Raw genomic sequence first — 20,704 nt, forward strand, 5'->3', positions numbered from 1 at the left:
GAGTCAGACAAAGTCCTTACCTTCTTCTTTTATTTTATTTTTTTTTTAATAAAATTATTTATTTATTTATTATTTATTTTTGGCTGCGTTGGGTCTTCATTGCTGCGCGTGGGCTTTCTCTAGGTGTGCCGAGTGGGGGCTACTCTTTGTTGTGGTGTGTGAGCTTCTCATTGTGGTGGCTTCTCTTGTTGTGGAGCACGGGCTCTAGGCACACGGGCTTCAGTACTTGTGGCTCGCAGGCTCTAGAGCACATGCTCAGTAGTTATGGCGCACCGGCTTAATTGCTCCGCGGCATGTGGGATCTTCCCAGACCATGGCTCGAACCCATGTCCCCTGCACTGGCAAGGAGATTCTTAACCACTGTGCCACCAAGGAAGTCCCAAAGTCCCTACCTTCTTTTTTTAAAATTTATTTTATTTTAATTTATTTTATTTTTTGTCTGCATTGGGTCTTTGTTGCCATGCATGGGCTCTTCTCTAGTTGCAGCTAGTGGGAGCTACTCTTCATTGTGGTGTTCAGGCTTCTCATTGCGGTGGCTTCTCATGTTGCAGAGTGCGGGCTCTAGGCGTGCAGGCTTCAGTAGTTGTGGCACGCGGGCTCCAGTAGTTGTGGCATGCAGGCTCAATAGTTGTGTCCCACAGGCTTAGTTGCTCCGTGGTGTTGCAGTTGTCCAGTCAGAGACGAAAATGAGTCCAACACACGAGATGTATGCGTTAAAGCACAGTGGTAGAGGGCTGCAGCTCACTCAGGCAAAACAGCAAAGCCCTCAGTCCACTATGGCGTATTTATTTAAGCTTTATCTAATAGAAAAAGGTTCTTTTTAGCACAGGCTGTGTCGTCCTTGAACATCTAAACAATGTACCTCCTTATTTTCTTATGTTCCCGATCATACCAAGGACATGCATAGATCAGTGCCCAGAACAATCAGTACTGCTTGCAGTCCTGAAACATTCTCACACACCCAGCTTGTTAGGTGAGCCGATTCTTGGGTCACGTCTTTTCCCATGTCCTCAGTTACCCTGCTACACCGTGGCATGTGGGATCTTCCCGGACCAGGGATCGAACCCGTGTCCCCTGCATTGGCAGGCGGATTCTTAACCACTGTGCCACCAGGGAAGCCCCTACCTTCTTGAAGCTTACTATCTACTGGGGGAAACAGACAATCAACAGCAAAAAAATAAATAATTTTAACGTCAGGCAGTCCTGTCACTCAGGGTACTGGCAGAAAAGAGAGGTGCATTCAAACAGAAGGATTGATAAGCATTTAATGAAGGATTTACAAAGTTGTAAACAATGGTAAGTGAAAGGACAAGAAATGATTCAGCAGCCACAGGTGGGAGGGGGATGAGAAGACATTACCATAGCTTGGCCCTGAGTCAACCTGGAGAGAAGTATGACAATAGGAGAGAGTCACCGGACAGGAGTGTCACAGCTGCTGGAAAATCACAGCAGGGAGGGAGCTGGGGAATAAATGCTATAACTCCAGTCTCTCCCACCCTCCTGTCTCTTGAGGGTATCTCTCACAGGCAAAACCAAAGGGGAAACCAGAAGGCAAGGAAGCCTATTATTGCAGATCATAAAGATCTGCTGCAGGGCACAGAGCAAGGTGGAAAGGGGGAGAGTGGATCCAGAGAGGCAAAGTGAGAATATTCAGCGCAGTAGTGATAAGTGCTATGGGGAAAAGTAAAGAAGAGTAAAAGAGAGAGTGTAAAATGGGGCACTATTTTAGATAGTGTTAGGATGAGGTGGCATTTGAATAACGGCGTGAGTGAAGTGAAGGAGGGAGTCATGTGGATATCTAAGAGAAGCACATTCTAGGCAGAGGGCAAAAGTGCCAAGGCCTTGAAGTGTTATTCATACAATGAAATATTATACAACAATCAAGATGAATGAACCACAGCAACATGCAAATTTACATGGGTGAATCTTAGAAAAGTAAATATGGAAGGGGAAAAATTAGGTTCCCAAAGAGTACATACAGCATACAGCTGTATAAAGTTAAAATGCATTATAATAAAAATTATACTTTTAAGAAAGATATATATATATCCATATATGTATGTAGGCACACATATCTATATATGTATGTGTATATATATGTATATATATATGTGTGTGTGTGCATATATATGTATGACATAAAATTGTATTAAATGGAGCACCACAAAATGATGAACACAGGATTCAGGATAATAATTCTTTGCCAGGGGGTGGGGGGAGGCAGAGGAATGAGATTAGGGCCATATGGTTAGATTTAGTTATTAGGTTCATGGATACTTATTACATTATTTAAAAAACTAACTAAAAATGAACCATACTTGTATTAATAAAGAGAATGTGCCATGAATCAAAGATTATTATTAATTTAATTCTATTCATCCAAGAACCAATGAAAAAAATAAGACTCTGAGAAGCAAGGGACCATGCTTGGCATGCCTGTGGAATAGCAGGAAAGCCAATGTGGCTGGAGCAGAGAAAGGGAGAGGAGTAGTAGATGAGGTGGAGGGGTGGATGGGGGCCAGATTGTGTAGAGCCTTCAGAGCAGGATGAGGACCTTGGATCTTATTATAACTGAGATGGGAAGCCACTGGGGGTTTTGTGCAAGGGAGTTACATGATCTGACTTATGTTTTAAAAGGTTCATCCTACCTGCTGTGTAAAAAATAGACTGTAAGGCAGCAGGCATAAGAGTGAAAGCAAGAAGCAAAATAAGTAAGAGACGAGTTTGGTAGTCAAGGTGACAGATGATAGTGAATTTGACTAGAGTCATAGTATTAGAGGTATGTGAGAAGCGATCAGATTTTGGATATATTTTGAAAGTAAAGGTGATAGTATTTGATGATGGACTAAATGAAGGATGTAAGAGAAAGAGAGGGCTTCAGGGATTTTTGATCCAAGAAAATAGGTGGATGGGACTCCCATTTATTGAGATGAAGAAGATTGCATGTTGGGGAAGGGGCTGAAATCAAGAATTCTATTTTGGACACGTTTCATTTGCAGTGTCTGTTATTCAAGTGGAGATGTCAACTTTGGATAGTTTGAAGTGTAGTGGAGATATTCAGGCTGGAGATTTCAAATTGGAAGTCCATGGTATATAGATGGTATGGAAAGCTATGAAACTGGCTAAGGAGAATCAGGAGAAGGTGGTGTTAAGGAAGTCAAGGTACCAAAGTGTTTCAAGAAGGAGATCATGGTCAACTCAAATACTACTGAGAGCTTGAGTAAAATGAGAACTGAGTATGATTTTTGGTTTTGGCAAGGCGGAGGTCATTATTAACCGAACTGAGTAAAGGGATGGGGGGGTGGTAGATGGCATTTTAAAATACGTATTTATTTATTTATTTTGGCTGCGCCGGGACTTAGTTGCAGCACGCTGGCTTTTCGTTGCGGCATGCGGGATCTTATAATTTTATTTATTTATTTATTTTTGGCTGTGTTGGGTCTTCGTTTCTCTGCGAGGGCTTTCTCTAGTCGTGGCAAGCGGGGGCCACTCTTCATCGCGGCGCATGGGCCTCTCACTATCGCGGCCTCTCTTGTTGCAGAGCACAGGCTCCAGACGCGCAGGCTCAGTAGTTGTGGCTCACGAGCCCAGTTGCTCTGTGGCATTTGGGATCTTCCCAGACCAGGGCTCGAACCCGTATCCCCTGCATTGGCAGGCAGATTCTCAACCACTGCGCCACCAGGGAAGCCTGTCATACGGGATCTTTACATGCATGCAGGGATCTAGTTCCCAGACCAAGGATCAAACCCAGGCCCCCTATATTGGGAGCGTGGAGTCTTACCCACTGGACCCCAGGGAAGTCCCTAGATGGAATTTTTAAAAGGAGAGATTACGGCAATACCTTATTGAGAAGGTAACATTTGAGCAAAGGTCTGAAGGAGGTGAGGGAATTGGTCATGTGGAGATCTGGGGTAGAGCTTTCCAGGTAGAAGGACCAACCAGTGCAAAGACTCTAAGATGTGGGGTGTTGGAAAATAGCATGGCAGTCAGTGTGACTGGAGAAGAGTAAGAAAAGGGAAGGAAGAGTAGTAGAAAATGAAATTGAAGAGGTAACAGGAACCTAGACAATTAAAGACCTTGTAAGCTATTGTACAGATATCGGTTTTACTCTAGTTGAGATGGAGAGCTGTTGGAGAGGTTTGAGCAGAGAAGAGACTTTACTTTGAATTTCACTTTTAATAGGAAAATCTGGCTTGTGTTGAAAATAGATTGTGGTGCGAGGCAGAGGTAAAAGACCAGTTTGGGGGCTATTGAAACAATCCAGGCAGTAGATAATGATGGCTTGAACTAGGATGGTAGCTGTGAAGGTCATGAGAAGTGGTTGACTTTTTTATGTATTTTGAAGAATCAATAGGACTTACTAATGACTTGGGGGTGGAGTGTGAGAGGAAGAGAGGAGTGAAGGAAATTCCTAAGATTTCAGGTCTGAGCACATGAAAGGATGGAGTTGTCAATAACTGACGACTGTGGGTAAAATAGGTTTGGGGACAGATGAGTGTATGAGGGGACAGAATGGAGAGAGTCTAGAAGTACAGTTTTAGACATGTGTTTGAGATGCTGGTAGAAGTGGGTAGATGGGGTGGTGGGAGTCTATGAAAGGTGTTCGGGGTTGAAGGAGAGAAATAGTCATCTAGGGGAGACTGCATAGCTTATGCTGAGCTGTCCAATACTTAGCCACTAGCCACATGTGACTACTGAGTACTTGAAATGTGGTTAATATGGCTAAGGAACTGGTTTTTCAAGGTCCATCTAATTTAATTATTTAAATGTAAACATAAGTAGCCACATGTGCTAATGGCTACCGTTTTGGTGAGCACAGATTATAGAATATTTCCATCATTGCAGAGAGTTCTATTGGACAGCACTAGTCTAAGAATATATACTATAATTGCCAGGCAGCATTAAGGGCCCACTTGAGATTAGTGATCATGAATTTAAAATGAAGCTGGTTAGCATGGCTCTGTGTGTGTGTGTGTGTGTGTGTGTGTGTGTGTTTTGTTTTTTTGTGTTTTTTTAAATTTATTTATTTTTGGTTGCATTGGGTCTTTGTTGCTGCACGGTGTGCGGGCTTCTCACTGCGGTGGCTTCTAGTCATGGCACGCGGGCTCAGTAGTTGTGGCGCACAGGCTTAGTTGCTCCGGGGCATGTGGGATCTTCCCGGACCAGGGCTTGAACCTGTGTCCCCTGCATTGGCAGGCAGATTCTTAACCACTGCACCACCAGTGAAGCCCTGTGTGTGTTTTTAAAAAAATTTTTTAATTGAAGTATAGTTGATTTAGAATGTTGTGTTAGTTTCTGGTGTATAGCAAAGTGACTATATATATATATATATATATATATATATATATATATATATTCCAGATTCTGGTACTTCATAGCTTGGTAATCTTGGGCAAGCTACTTTACCTCTTTTTTCCTCAGTTTTCTCATCTATAAAATGGAAATAATAATAGTATCTACTTCATAAAGTCACTCTGAGAATTAAATAAGTTAATACATGAAAGCACTCACAACAGTGCCTGACATAGCATAAGTAGTCAGTAGATGCTAGCTATGATTATGGTCATTATACTTCCGTGTTGTTTGAATGTTATACGATGTGGGTGTATTCACGTATTTCCGTTGAAAGAGCTGAGAGGAAGGAGCCAGTAGAGAGGGAGAGGTTGAAGGTATAGGACAGAGGTAATGACAGCTTGAGTAAGGTTACTGAGGACCTGTACATGAAAGGGATCTGGAAGACAGATGGAGGAATTAGACCTAGCTTGGAAGAGGGCTCTCTCTCATTTTAACAGTAGAAGGATGGCTCTGAATATATTCCTAGTTTGGTAGTAGTAGGTAGTAGGAAGTTGGTTTCCCATATGGAGACTTCTATCTTATCTTTAAGAGGTGAGTTATTTGGTAGATTGAAGGGGCTGTTGAGGTGTTGGAGTTTTGAGGAAAATGGGCAAGCTTTGAAAGAATCACTGGGGAGAATGAGAGAGTGACCCGAAAACATGAAAGGATTTCCCCAGGAATATTGAAGGTCCATTTGAGGCTGGGACTACGAATTCAGGGTGGTACCTGTTTATTTACCTGTGATTTTTCTTTTGCAGTGTTTAACGACTCTAGGGTGGAGAGGAAAGGCTGTGAACCAGGATCTTCAATGAATGAGTAGAGGACAGCAAAGAGGAAGTCAAGGTGTAACCAGATAGTATGAAACTTGGAGGAAGAAGAATCAGGGTTTTTTTTTTTTTTTACCTGAGGGTGAGGAGGAATTGTCTAGAAGTTGTAGTGTGGCTGGAAGAGGGCATCTCATCACCTCCTGACTCCCTAGTACATGCAGCGTCTTGGTGTAAATCACTTTCACTTGAAAGTGCTGTAAGAGAAGCTCCAATCTCATGGGAAAGCCAGGAATATCACTGGACATTCAGGGATAAGTTGGAGAATGGGTAGGAGTTTGTTAATCATGGAATTGTGTTCCAGGGAGGCATAGCAGAAGCACCTGGAAATTAAGGTAGAAATGAGAGGTCAGGTGGCAGGAGAAGAAGCACAGAGGAATATGGGAATGAGGTTAGAAGAGAGGAATAACAATGACTGCAATAGTAATTTAATAATAACAATACTAATAATTTAACAATGCTTTGCCTGTATTCTCTCATTTAATCCTCATAACAACCTCATAAAGTAGAGCCTTTACTTTTCAGATGAGAAGACAGGCACACGGGTTTAAGTGACTTGCCCAAGGTCACATAATAATAGATTGAACTTGGTGCTTACATATTGGGCGATGACAAAAGAAAATAGGGATGTGAGTGAGGTACAGTGAGTTTGGCTTATCATAAATTTGTCAAGATGGTTACTTCTGACAGTCTTTTGATAAATAGGGGTCTCTCAGCTTTCTCCAAATTTAGCTGTATTTGGGACTAGAGGTGGATGATGCTGTTTGGTTGGTGTTCCTTATATTGCTCTGTATGGAAGGATCCAGGCCATGGCCGATGCATTTTCTCACCTGTGCTCTGCACAGTGATTGGTGGTGGGGGTAGTGGTGTGATTCTTAGGTATGTCTTGACCTTGTGGGGGATATAAAGTCACGCTGCAGGTGGCTCTGAAGTATAAGGCTGCAGGGCGGTTTGTGGGTAAAGTGACCTTAATGGAAGACTTCACAGGCTGTAGATTCTGAGAGATGAGAGACCCAGTAGGGGTCTGGCAGTGGCCCAATTCTTTCTTGCAGTGAAAGCACCTCCTCCAGTGTTCAAAGCTATGGCCCACCTCCTAAAGAAACCATTTTTTACTGGACACTCTGGAGGGTTTTGGTGCCATGCTTATTGCTCAAGGAAGCTTGTGAAGAAGAAAAGGAGGCCTTACTGTAAACTTCCTTGGGCAGCATTTTATAGTCTTATGTCAAGATGATCCTATAAAATTGTTTCAAAATTCTAAGACAGCAAATACAATCATTAAATGTTTAATGCTTATTATAGCTAGGTTACTTATTTTAGTAAACTGTATGCCAGACTTGGTTTTTCTGTGTCCTGTGCTGCATGTACATTGATGTCCCTTGTAAAATAAATTGCACAGAACATCTATGCATGAATTCTAGTATAGACAGCATATATGTCTAAAACATAAAGGTCCTTTATAACTATTGCATGAATAAGTGAAGTTCATTATTTCAATTTTGGAAGAGGTTTATTTTGAGGTATTTCTTCTTTTATGACATATTGTTTGTTGTAGCAGTGATTTATTTGATGATGAGTTCTGTCAGGAGTAAACCCCCAATTATGACCTTGGAAAAATGATCCTGTTTACAACACAAAACCAGAAACACATTACAGTGAAAAGTGGGCCCTGCTTATGTACCTGTGTAGATGGGTTATGAATAAAGGTATTCATGTACACATACAGAACTAAATATCTCCCTCATTAATGCTAATGACCTAACTTGGCATTTGTCATAATTCAGATTCAGTTTCTGTGATTATCAGAGTGTGTGAAAGTGGATTAAAATGTGTATGCACATGTAGCTATATATCTATTCCATGCATGTGGGATTTGTCATAATTTAGAGTATGTATAATTTTTTTTTTTTTTTTTTGCGGTACGCGGGCCTCTCACTGTTGTGGCCTCTCCTATTGCGGAGCACAGGCTCCGGACACGCAGGCTCAGCGGCCATGGCTCACGGGCCCAGCTGCTCTGCGACATGTGGGATCTTCCCGGACCGGGGCACGAACCCGTGTCCCCTGCATCGGCAGGTGGACTCTCAACAACTGCGCCACCAGGGAAGCCCTATTTTTATTTTTTAAAACCTTATTATTATTATTTTTGGCCGCCCCACGCGGCATGCGTGGTCTTAGTTCCCCCACCGGGGATCGAGCTGGCACCCCCTGCAGTGGAAGCGTGGAGTCTTAACCACTGGACAAACAGGGAAGTCCTTATGTATAATTTTTATAGAATTAAAAGTTAGCTATTATTTCTAGCACTGCAAATACTCAGCATAATACTTTTTAATTAGTCTAAAATTAGTAGGTTCAAGAAATTAGGAAGTCCATCTAGGTATTATTAATTTTGGAGTTCATCAAGTTAAATTTTATTTACTAGTGGAATGCATTGTTATTACTAAGGTGTTATGTTTAGATTGAATACAAAATATTTATTTTCTCCTACCTCCAACCGCTTAATTATAACTGTTTATAGTTGTTATAATATATTTACTGTTACACGGCAGGCTTCCAGGGCGATGTGAGTTGCCAGTAGAGGAAAGTTCTCCTGTTTTGTAAGAAGCCTAACAGTGTAGCACTAACCACAGCTTGGGGTCTGGGCTTCAGTTTTGTATGTTCATAAACGATATTTAAACGTCACAGAGTTGATTGATGCTGGGAATGCGGATTCACGCTAAGGACGTTCTCAAGAGATTGATGTATAAACCATAATGCCAATTTATTAATTTACAAAGACAATTGTTCACGCGGATATGATTTGAAAATAGCAAGTCCTTTCCGGGCAGATCTTCATGGGAAGCTAAATTATAATCAGAAGATTGTTGCTACCATAGAGTCAAGGCAAGGTGAGTTAGCAGTACAATTCAAACACATAATACCATTTGCTGTCATTGCCAAGGCCCATCTCCCCAATATAGAGTATTTGCTCCGTGGAGAGACTGGTGTATTTGTTTTACAGATCAGTGCACACCCATCCCACCGCCTGGGTAGTGCCTGTTTAGGTTTTGCATTTTTCTATGCTTTCTTTGCTGATCAAAACCCTTGATTTGCTCTTTTTTAAAATCACATAAGTAAAACGTGTTTCTTTAGCTGTTATCTCTTCAATCGGATTAGTCTAGTATCGATCGGCTACAGGCCATTCTATCATTCAGGGAAGGTACCTCTTTATATTTATAGCTCAACTTATAGCCATGGGGGTGAGGCAGGGGACAGCAACCTAGTGAATAATTCTTTGGGGGCACCTCACTGTGGCCAGTGAATATGGTTGCCAGATTAAAATACAGGACGCCCAATTCAATTCAGATAGCACGTACTTTTTTTTTTTTTTTAGTATAAGTATGTCCCAAATATTGGATGAGGTATAGTTATACTAAAAAAAGTATTCATTGTTTTTCTGAAATCCAAATGTCCTGTACAGGGCGTCCTATATTTTTGCTAAATTTGGCAAGCCCACGAGTACATCAACATGATGTCAAGAGGCTTGCTTGGCTTCAAGCTGGTCTGTAAGCACCAATCCATTCGGTTTTCTCAGGGAACAAAAACCATTCCCACTAAAAAATAACTGTAGGTAGCAATGAAACACGGAAGAATTTTGACCCTTTGAGGAACCCGTAGTGACGCAACAGCCTTAAATACTGCCTTGCTTGATTGCCCCGCCCCCTCCATCTTCGTTCTCTGCTCTTAGAATGATTGCTCCATCACTTCTTCCTTCTGAAGTCCCGCCTTTTCAGCTACCCGCTCTGGATAGGGATCGGTAAACCAAAAAGGGCCGGCAAAAGAGCCGACGGGGCTTCCCTGGTGGCGCAGTGGTTGAGAGTCCGCCTGCCGATGCAGGGGACACGCGTTCGTGCGCCGGTCCGGAAAGATCCCACATGCCGCGGAGCGGCTAGACCCATGAGCCCTGGCCGCTGAGCCTGTGCGTCCGGAGCCTGTGCTCCGCAATGGGAGAGGCCACAACAGTGAGAGGCCCGCGTACTGCAAAAAAAAAAAAAAAAAAAAAAAAAAGAGCCGACGGTTTTGAGAACCGGAAGTAGTCAAATTTTCTGACAACCGTAAAGTGCGGCTGGCTGTCTCCCTTTCCGGATAACGACAACAGCTCCGACTGTTAGTGCCGGCCTTCCTCGTGTAAGGGGATCTGCCGGACTCTTGCTAATTCAATTTTTTCCCCATTCCGGGCCCTTCCCTATCGTCGCCCCCTTCACCTTGGATCATGTTCAAGAAGTAAGGACATTCTGTGGCCTCCGTCGGCTGCTCACAAAGGTGGTGGGGGTGGGGGTGGGGAAGAAGGCAAGAGCAAAGATTCTCTTTCTCTCTCCCCCGCCCCTGCCATCCTTACTCCCTAAGGTTTTCTATAGTACTATTCTCTCAACTCGCAACTAGCAACACTTCTTTAAGCTTTCGTCCCTAATCCTCAGTTGGGTTTGGGTCCTCCCACCCTCATTTTCTTTCTCCTTACGTCTCTTTCTCTTTTGCCCCCTTTCCTAGTTCTATCTCCGTTCCTAGGGTTCTACCAATCACATCCATGCACTGTGATTTAGGGACATATCCTCTTTAGCAGAGAGGAGAGCCCTGCACTCACTGCCTTGTGGTTACTAGTTATGAACTGAATAAGGGAAGGCTTGACTTCCTGGGTCATGGGAGTGAAGGAGTCTGGGTGACAGGAAGCTAGCGGACTGTGATACCTATTGCCTAGCTGCCAGATGAACCTTGTCTTGAAAATAGCGTGACTGCCCCATAGGCTATTCAGTGTGAGGAAGACAAAAATTCTTTGGAACCTACCTAGTGGGTTTGCCTTCCAGATTTGGTAGACGCAAAAAGCAAAGGGGGATCATGGGCAAAGGAAGGTGGGTTTTGTGCATGACATTTTGAGCAGAAATAAATAGGGATGTTAAATACCGTCGTCATCATCACTTAAAAAAGAATCTCAGCAGATTACATAGCCTAGGAGGGGCCGATTTTCACTGTTATATTTGGGTTGGTCTTTTGTATCTCAACGCTTGAGGGTATTTTCATTTTGTTTGGTTTTGCTTTTGTTTTTTTACACAGGTTTTGTTATAGGTGGGAATCTGTTTCTTCCTGGGTAGAGTTGAGTAAGATTTTCCAGGAGAGGCATTTGTGTAGCTAATTACAGATTATAATGTGAAATATGCCTCATACCCTTACCCCCTCGCCCCCCCGCCCAGCTAATTGTGACTTTATGACAGTTTATTTTAATATTGTATTAAGATTTTGGTTTTGTGCTGGACACAATAAAAGGGAAATGGTATTTTAAAAAACAATTGATTTCATAATTAATTTAGACGTCTAAATATTTGCTTGGAAATAGACGACTAATTAAAACAATACCTTTAGCTATTCTGATATGTCTTCTTGGAAATGCCTTTTTTTTTTCCTTGCAAAAATCATTTGGCAGATTTGATGAAAAAGAAAATGTGTCCAACTGCATCCAGTTGAAAACCTCAGTTATAAAGGGTATTAAGAACCAATTGTTAGAACAATTTCCAGGTATTGAACCATGGCTTAATCAAATCATGCCTAAGAAAGATCCTGTCAAAATAGTGCGATGGTAAGTCTTTATTTTTTTCTATGTAAAGTTCAGAGAAGCTGAATATTGTATGATTAGATTGCACTCATAATAAATGTAATTATCTTCACATTAACTTTATCTACTCTAAATGAGTAACTCTAAAACTTATCAATATTTGTATTTTCAAGTGTTTTTCTGTTTGTGAAAATGTGGCTTTGTGTACTGATTGTTTTATTAAAGAGTTAATTAAATGTTTTTATTCAGAGTTGGATTTATTTCAGTTTGTGCTTTAGAGATTTGTTTTATTAATTATCTAAAAAGGAAATTAAAATAATAAAATGTGAAATAAAATTGTAGCAGATCATATTTTTCCTTTTTCTCTACTGGACTGGTATGAATTAAAAAAAAATGTTTTGTGTTTTTTTTGCCCTGGATCTTTATTGAAATTTTTTTTAAAAAGCTTACTGTATCTCTGTATATGCACGCTTCATATTATACATTATTTAAAGGATGTTTGGCATATTCATTTTTGAAAGAAAATATCTAACTTGGTACTTTGTGACATTTGCCTTACAGCCATGAACATATAGAGATCCTTACAGTAAATGGAGAGTTACTATTTTTTAGACAAAGAGAAGGGCCTTTTTATCCAACCCTAAGATTACTTCACAAATGTAAGTCTTGTTAGAAAATATGTATTGGGGCATATGGAAAGACACAAAAGGAGTTGAAAGTGACTTCTGGTAGCTAACTTATTAGTACTAGGTTATATGGAATATAAAACTAAAAAGATTTCCCCCCTCCCCATCTTGTGGTAAATCTGAAAAATGCAAATTCTCTCATTATGCATTCCAGAAAGCCCAAGAAAGAGCATTCATTCATTCATTACTTAATTCAAAAAGTATTTTTTAAACTTACTCTGTGCCAGGCACTGAGCTAGGTACTGAGAATGTGATAGGAAGCAAAGATAGATATGGTCTCTGTCCCTAGGAAGCTAACAGTTTAGTTGGGAGAATAGACAACAATTAGATAATTACACAAATATATATTCACAAACTGTAATAAGTGCTGTGAGCATTTTCTTTTACATTTGTATCCAGATTTGCCTCAGAGAGGTAATTCTGTATAAGGGAAAGCATGGAGTCCCAGTTACTATTAGTTGAGTGCCAAGGTCAGGTGTTAAGAAACAAAATAATGTTTATTATGTACCCACATTTGCATGTTGTTAGATTGATTACATTACAAAAGAAAACCCAAAGGAAGATGCTATCCCAGTGTACAAGAGTTTTTCAACTGCAAAGTAAAATTTCTGCTTTTCAAGCCAGTATGTGTCTGGCATGAGTGCTTATTTATGATGAAGCATTGTGTCTGAAATGTCAAATGGTAGAGGAAAAAAATGTGTGTATAAATAGAAAGAGATAAAGCAAATATAGCAAAGTGCTAATGAACGATTGTTGAAACTAAGTGGATGGTGTCCAGGTGCTCATTGAACTATTCCAGTTTTTCTATATGTTAAGCATTTTCACAATAAGTTGGAAGAAAAAGATGTTCCTATTTAATAATATTTTGCTGGGAACCAACCTTTTAGAACATCTTAAAGTTATTCTTGTGCAAGAAGCAGGATGATATGGTGGTTAAAAGTGTAAACTTGGAGTTAGGCAGGTCTGGGCTCAATTCCCAGTGCATGTCACTTTTGTCAAGTCACTTAAGCTTTGTTTCCTTATCTTTAAAAGTGGACGCAATTGTATGTTACATCTCCCAGGGTTGTGAGGATTAAATAAGATAGTAACACATGTGTAATGCACCTAACACAATGCCTGGAACATAGTAAGTGCTCAATATATAATAGCCATTATTAGGATGTAGTAATTGTTCAGTAAATGTCCATCCACTACTACTACTTGTCATCGTCCCCATGATCAGGATCATCATTATCATTATTATTAAAGGGCAGATATTAATGAAGATGGAGATCTAGAAAACAAATTATGGCTTCTGAGTAGTAAACACATTCATTCATTCAGCTTCCTTTTTTTCAGTAAGATGTTTAATTTGGAGCTGTGTTTAAATTAATTTCTAGTCTTGATAGGAAAAAGACTTATTTGTTCTCTGACTAGTGGGAGGGCTAGTGGTAAGACATTAAAGTGAATACATTTTACCAATTATTGTTATTACTCCTAGAGAGCCCTGAGAGGCCTAAAAAGTTTTTCCCATAGATATTGTTTTAAATCCTTCAGGGATCCTTTAGTTGTTAGGTTATGAATTATTAATAGACACACATACACACACCCAAATAAATTTTTTAAGATTCCAAAAGGAGTATGTGTTCATTCTAGAGATTTGTAAAATACGGAAGTAAAATCACTTGTATTCCCATGACCTAGAGGTAAACATGGTTAGTATATCAGTGTACTTCCATCCCATTATTTCCTGTATTGTGTGTGTCTGTGTGTTATGTGTAAATGCATATTTTTTTTCCTTTTTAAATTGGGCTCTCTGTTATGTAGTTTTTGTTTTTTAATTAATAGACTTTTTCTTAGAGCAGTTTTAGATTTACAGAAAAAATGAACAAAGTACAGAGAATTCCCATATACTTCCTTCCCACCCTTCTTTTCTTATTAATATCCTGCATTGCCGTGCTTCATTTGTTACAATCGATGAACCAATATTGATATAGTATTATAATTAATGAAAGTCCATAGTCTACATTAGGGTTCATTCTTTGTGTTGTACATTCTGTGGTTTTTGTCAATTGCATATGTCATGTATCCACTGTTAACAGTATCTTACAGAATAGTTTCACTGCCCTAAAAATTCCCTGTGCTCTACCTATTCATCCTTCCCACCTCCCCCTCTCTTCCAACCCCTAGCAACCACTGGTCTTTCTGGCAGTTTTTTTTTTTTTTTTTTTTTTTTTTTTTTTGCGGTACGCGGGCCTCTCACTGTTGTGGCCTCTCCCATTGCGGAGCACAGGCTCCAGATGCGCAGGCTCAGCGGCCATGGCTCACGGGCCTAGCCGCTCCATGGCACGTGGGATCCTCCCGGACCGGGGCACGAACCTGTGTCCCCTGCATCGGCAGGCGGACTCTTCAACCACTGTGCCACCAGGGAAGCCCCATTTCTGGCAGCTTTTATTCTGCTTTTTACACTTATCATATATTTTGAATATTTCCTGGGGTATTCTCCAAAAACATGGTCCTATTATATAGGTATTATAGACATACTTCAATTCATTTATCTCTTACTTTATTGCTGGACATTTAGGTTGATTCCAGTTTATTTCTAATATAAATATTAGTGCTATAATGAATATCTTTCTATCTAAATATATTGTACATCTCTCATTTTTTTCTTAGGATAAAGTCCTAGAAGTAGAATTACTGAGTCAGAGTTTGAACCTTTTTGAGGCTGTTGATACATGTTGCCAAGTAGTCCTAAAGAAAGCTTGTACCCATTTATAAGTCTTCTAGCAGTATATGGGAATGCCAGTTTTCCTACACTCTTGCTAGCACTGGGAAATACTTTTCTTAAAAATATATACCAATTTGATAAGTGAAGGAGGGTGTTTCAGTTTTATTTTGCATGTGTCACAGAGTACTGTAATTTGGGGAAATATTTGTTCATGTCCTTTGCCTTTTTCTGTTGAGTCATTAGTCTTACTAATTTATGTAATTCATTTCTTTTCTTCTAGATCCTTTTATCCTGCCACACCAGCAGGTTGATAAAGGAGCCATCAAATTTGTACTCAGTGGAGCAAATATCATGTGTCCAGGCTTAACTTCTCCTGGAGCTAAACTTTACCCTGCTGCAGTAGATACGATTGTTGTATCCTTCCCAGGCTCTAACTGTTGAAAAATGTATTCATTGTATTCTTGTTATTGCTGAAAGATCTGTCATCCCAGAGAACATTAGATGTACTTTTTTGGAGGTTACTCTTACTGTTATCTCATGCCTTTCTGGCTACATTTGAAGATGTGGGAAGCAACATTATTTCTTGAGACTAAATTATGTCCCATCTTAGAGATTAAATGAGAACAAGTAACAAAAGAGTCCCAGCTGCATTTCAGCTCAGTTAGGGACCAGTGTTATCAGACTCAGGACACAGTATAAAACTCTTAATTATTAATAGAGAGGTTGTATATGATATGATTGGATCACTTATTTGGACATCATCTTGCTACTTTTATGTTTGAATTACCCCAGATACCCTGGAGTAAAAGCACTCAAAAGGGAAAAGAACTTAAGCACCAGGTGGAATGTTAGAAGTGAGTAGTGGGAACCATTGGCAATCCCAGTGGTTTTATTTTAAAGTTCCAATGAACTTTTATTCTAAAGTTCATTTTTTTTTTTTTTTTGCGGTACATGGGCCTCTCACTGCTGTGGCCTCTCCCGTTGCAGAGCACAGGCTCCGGATGCGCAGGCTCAGCGGCCATGGCTCACAGGCCCAGCTGCTCTGCGGCATGTGGGATCTTCCCGGACCGGGGCACGAACCCGTGTCCCCTGCATCGGCAGGCGGACTCTCAACCACTGCGCCACCAGGGAAACCCCCTAAAGTACATTTTTAAGTTGGTTGTTTGGGCCCAGAACATGTTTTCTCAAAGAGAAATGGTAAAGTCCCAGATGGTCCTTAAGAATCTATTCAACTCATGATGGAGCTGAATAATTCTGCATTATTTCCATTTCTACAGTGCTGTTTCAGCTATATTCCAGATTAGTTTTTTGTCACCTAGTCTGGACAGGAGGACATCTTCTCCTTTGTCATAGATAAAGTGGCCATTTGCCTCAGGTTGAGAAAAGGAACCATACTTGGTGGGAATGGGGAAATCACTGGAGCGGAAAGGCCATTGGAGTGGGTTTAAGAGTGTGTCCTGTGCTCAAAAGGAGGGTGTTCTCTCTTGTGGCAGTTATATCTAAGGGGTAGTATAAGTTGTATCAATATATTTATATCTTAGGAACAGCTTGTGTTGATATAGATACTGGTCACATAATAGGTGATCAAATATTTGAATTGAATGAATGACTTGAAAACCAAGGGAGAAAAGTATTCTGTGAGGACAGGTTACCCTTTTATGTTTATGATTTTTCTGTTTTTAAAGTTTATAGTTCTGGGGTTTCCCCTAAATGGAAAATTTTCCTAGTACTTAGCCTTTACTTTTAAAATAATTTTTATTTTGAAATAATTATAGAATTTTTGAAAGTTGCAAAACCTAGTACAGAGAGTGGCTGTGTACCCTTGAACCTTTACTTTTTTAAATATGTACTGCAGTGTTTAACATTCTAGACACTTCAAATGATAACCAAGAACATTCTGGTTGTTCTGGATAGATTGCAACTTACATTGGGCTCTTAAAGATTGATTGGGGATACAATTATTGTTTTAATGTGTCCTTTATATAAAACCACTATTTAGTGATTAAAGCACTAGAACAATTGATATTTATTTCCTTTCTTAATATTTATATGCAAGAAATTTTGTCTCCTTTTTTGCATGACTTCTTTTTCTTCTCCTCCTTCTTTTGTTGGCTTTGGGTTATGGTATTATTAACATTTGACTTAAAAACAGAGAATGATTATCAGATTCATTCATTTAGCATGTATTGAGTATTTGCAGTCTGCCCATAAATTTTGCTGGGTCCCTGCCCTCAAGGAGTTAATGGACTAGGCGAAGATGCAAGTTGGGTTCACAGTGGCTTAAGTAGTAATGTGACACCCCCTCTCCAAGGCATTTTGATAGATAAATAATTTTCTTAGCTGTGTGTTTTCAGGCAATCATGGCAGAAGGAAAACAGCATGCTCTGTGTGTTGGAGTCATGAAGATGTCTGCAGAAGATATGTAAGTCTCCTGTTAGGTCTCCTTAGCTTTTAAGATATAGGTAACCTATGCAGGAAGAATCAGAATTACAGGTGAAATTTGCTCTCATTCATACCACATCTTATAAATATTTAAGCACAGAAGCCTAATTTCTGATTTTTCCTAACACTTAGGAAGCCATTGAAACCTATTTTGTCTCTGGGATTGCATTCTTCCTTTAGCATTCTGAAAAGAACCTGTGTGCCAACACAGCTGTATTATATGTACGTGTGTGGTATTTTAGGATTTTTTTTTATTTAGTATGATTTAGATTAGGTGTGGGGAAAGATATTTTGCTGCTAGTTTTTAAAAACAGTGACATAATTTAGTACCACACAGTATTTATCTTATATTTTAACATGGTGGTATAAAATATTAAGGAAATATTAAAGATATATTACCAAAATATAGTCAATATACTTAAAAACGTTGGAACTCATGACCAAAATATTCCTATTAATTTTGTTTCAGGGTTAATTATAACACTTTGATGTTCTCCTGGTTTGGTGACATCATTACTCTGTTTCTGTGGACCCACTAGTTAGATCACTAGAATCGCTTTAAGACATGAACTGCAGCAGAGTAATGTAGTTTAATGTAGATGATAATGTTAGTGTAATATAAATAAATTCCCTACATGTGGCTCAATAATTTCAAAATAGCAATGCACCCTGAATTATATTTACCATGAGTAAGCCTATAAAAATACTTAACAATATGTTTATGTGCTTTATGCCTTCTGCAGTGAGAAAGTCAACAAAGGAATTGGCATTGAAAATATCCATTATTTAAATGATGGGCTGTGGCATATGAAGACATATAAATGAGCCTCAGAAGGAATGCACTTGGGCTAAAAATGGATATTGTGTTGTATCTGTGTTTGTGTCTATGTGTGACAACATGAAGACAATACCTCTGTGGTTATGCTGAATAAATTCAACAGATGCTAAAATTCTGTTAGCTTAAAAATTATTTTAATTTTTCTTAAACTCAAGTTGAATTTGGGTTACAAACTTGGACATTAAAAGGTATCTGGTAAGTAACCAAACTCAGGCAACTTAATGTCCTTTCTCAGGCTAATGACGTAAGATGAAGGGCAAGACTTGGTAAGTGAACTTGCTAGTATAAGGCTGACCCCCCCAGAGAATCTGACTACTTAATGGGGCTGGAAGCTAGACTGGGATTTTTATCCCATTACCCCAGGGCACCTAGAAGTGCCCCTTCTCTTTTGTGTCTGTTTTTTGTTTGTTTGCTGTTGCTGTTTTTAAACTTTTCATTATGGAAAATTCTGAGCGTATAGAAAAGTATGGGTAGAATAGTATAATGGACCTTTTCTGTATCCATCACCCAGCTTCACTTCGTGGCCAATATTATTTCATCTCTATCTCACTCCTTCCCACCCCACTCTCTGATTATTTTGAAGCAAATCTCAGATATATCATTTCATCCACAGTTTCTTTAATATGTATTTGAAATATGTATTTTTTTTAAAAACCCATAATATCATTATCACACCTAAAAATTTAGCTATTTTTAAAAAAATATATATTCATTTTTTATTTTTGGCTGCGTTGGGTCTTAGTTGTGGCACATGGGATCTTCGTTGTGGCACGTGGGCTTCTCTCTAGTTGTGGCTTGCATGCTCAGTAGTTGCGGCATGTGGGCTTAGTTGCTCCGCGGCATGTGGGATCTTAGTTCCCGACCAGGGATCGAACCCATGTTCTGCGTTGGAAGGCAGATTCTTAACCACTGGACCACCAGGGAAGTCCCAGCTATTTCTTAATAAGGTCAAATATCTGAACTGTGTTCATTTATGTGACAGATGGACCCAATTGTTTCTCTCTTTATTTTTTTAACCATTGGTTTGCTTGAAATTGGTATCCGACTAGGTCCATATATTGCATTTGGTTGTTATTTGTCTGTTTTAATCTCTAAGTTCCCCCTCCGTTTTCCCTTTAAATTAATTATGTAAGAAATCTAGTTGTTTTGTCATATAGTGTTTCTTCCCACATTCTGGATTTTGTTGATTGTATCACTGTAAAGTAATTTAACTTGTTTTTATACTCCCTGTATAGCCTGTAAACAGATCGGCTTGATCAGATTCCGGTTCAATTTATTTAATGCCTTCTCTTGAATCATACTACACAGATGCCCAGAACTTGCAGATTTGAGTCCCCACTGTATTCCCCAAAGAATGTGTATCTCCTATCATAAGTGGCGTATGAAGACCATGGACCTACTTCAGTAAGAACAGTAAGCTGTTTTGAGAATTAAACAGCAGTTATGAATTTATACAGTGATAACAGGTCTTTTTTCCTAATAACATTGCTGTTATATTGGGTTGGCCAAAAAGTTTGTTTGGAAAAAAGTTTGTTGTTACAGAAAAACCCGAACAAACTTTTTGGCCAACCCAATACTGTGTTTCAGCCATCTTCATTTGGTTGTTTACAAATATATGACATGTGATTTTATTTTTCAGATGAATACAGACATTTACAAGGTTGTTGTGACCTGTGTTATGGTTAGAAGTTGGTGAGAAAGGTGAGGGTGGATAGTAAAAAGAGAGACACCATTTGGCTGGCTGTTGCAGCTGGGCCTCCCAAGATATAACATGGGTGAAGGGTATAGATCCAGGGTCTGACTCAGATTGAGAAACTATTTTCCAGTAACAAAACCTATAAGACTTGGAGATTCCCACGTTAGAATGTAAATGTATTAATTTATAGTGATAAGTCTGCTTAGGGTAAACAATTAGTAAACAGGAAGTTTCTTGGGGAAGATGGATAAGAGTAAAGGAAGGTTGATAATTGGGGGAGTATTTCTTCTGGGCCGGGGTAAGGCTTGGAGAATTTTTCCTGCTTCATCATTAATTAGAATGCTTATGTCTGCCAAAATCTTTCTTTCCTAGCCTGTAGAGGTGCCCTGATACTTTTCTTCCTATATCCTTTTTAAGTTCTATGTAGAATATTTTTCTTTGTTGTGACAGTTATATTCTACAACTTACTATATTTTTATATTTTATTATTTATTTCTGGTGGATAAAAGTGTAAATAATCTCATCAGTAGCACAATTATAAATGATCTTTCAGGGTAGGTTTCTTCAACAGATAGTCTTATTTTATGCTGATTTAC

At 39.4% G+C, this 20,704-nt stretch overlaps 1 protein-coding gene across 1 annotated transcript; it reads left to right on the plus strand.

Moving 5' to 3' along the window:
- The first annotated feature begins 9,904 nt into the window (after positions 1-9,904).
- MCTS1 (MCTS1 re-initiation and release factor) lies at positions 9,905-18,507 on the plus strand. The gene is made up of 6 exons (XM_079727795.1): positions 9,905-10,415; positions 11,608-11,760; positions 12,298-12,395; positions 15,413-15,546; positions 17,487-17,554; positions 18,318-18,507. Exons 1-6 carry the CDS (start codon positions 10,405-10,407, stop codon positions 18,397-18,399), a joined length of 546 nt encoding a protein of 181 aa, XP_079583921.1. The 5' UTR covers positions 9,905-10,404; the 3' UTR covers positions 18,400-18,507.
- The last annotated feature ends 2,197 nt before the right edge of the window (positions 18,508-20,704 follow it).

Source organism: Hyperoodon ampullatus, assembly GCF_949752795.1.
Source record: "Hyperoodon ampullatus genome assembly, chromosome: X".
Taxonomy (NCBI): domain Eukaryota; kingdom Metazoa; phylum Chordata; class Mammalia; order Artiodactyla; family Ziphiidae; genus Hyperoodon; species Hyperoodon ampullatus.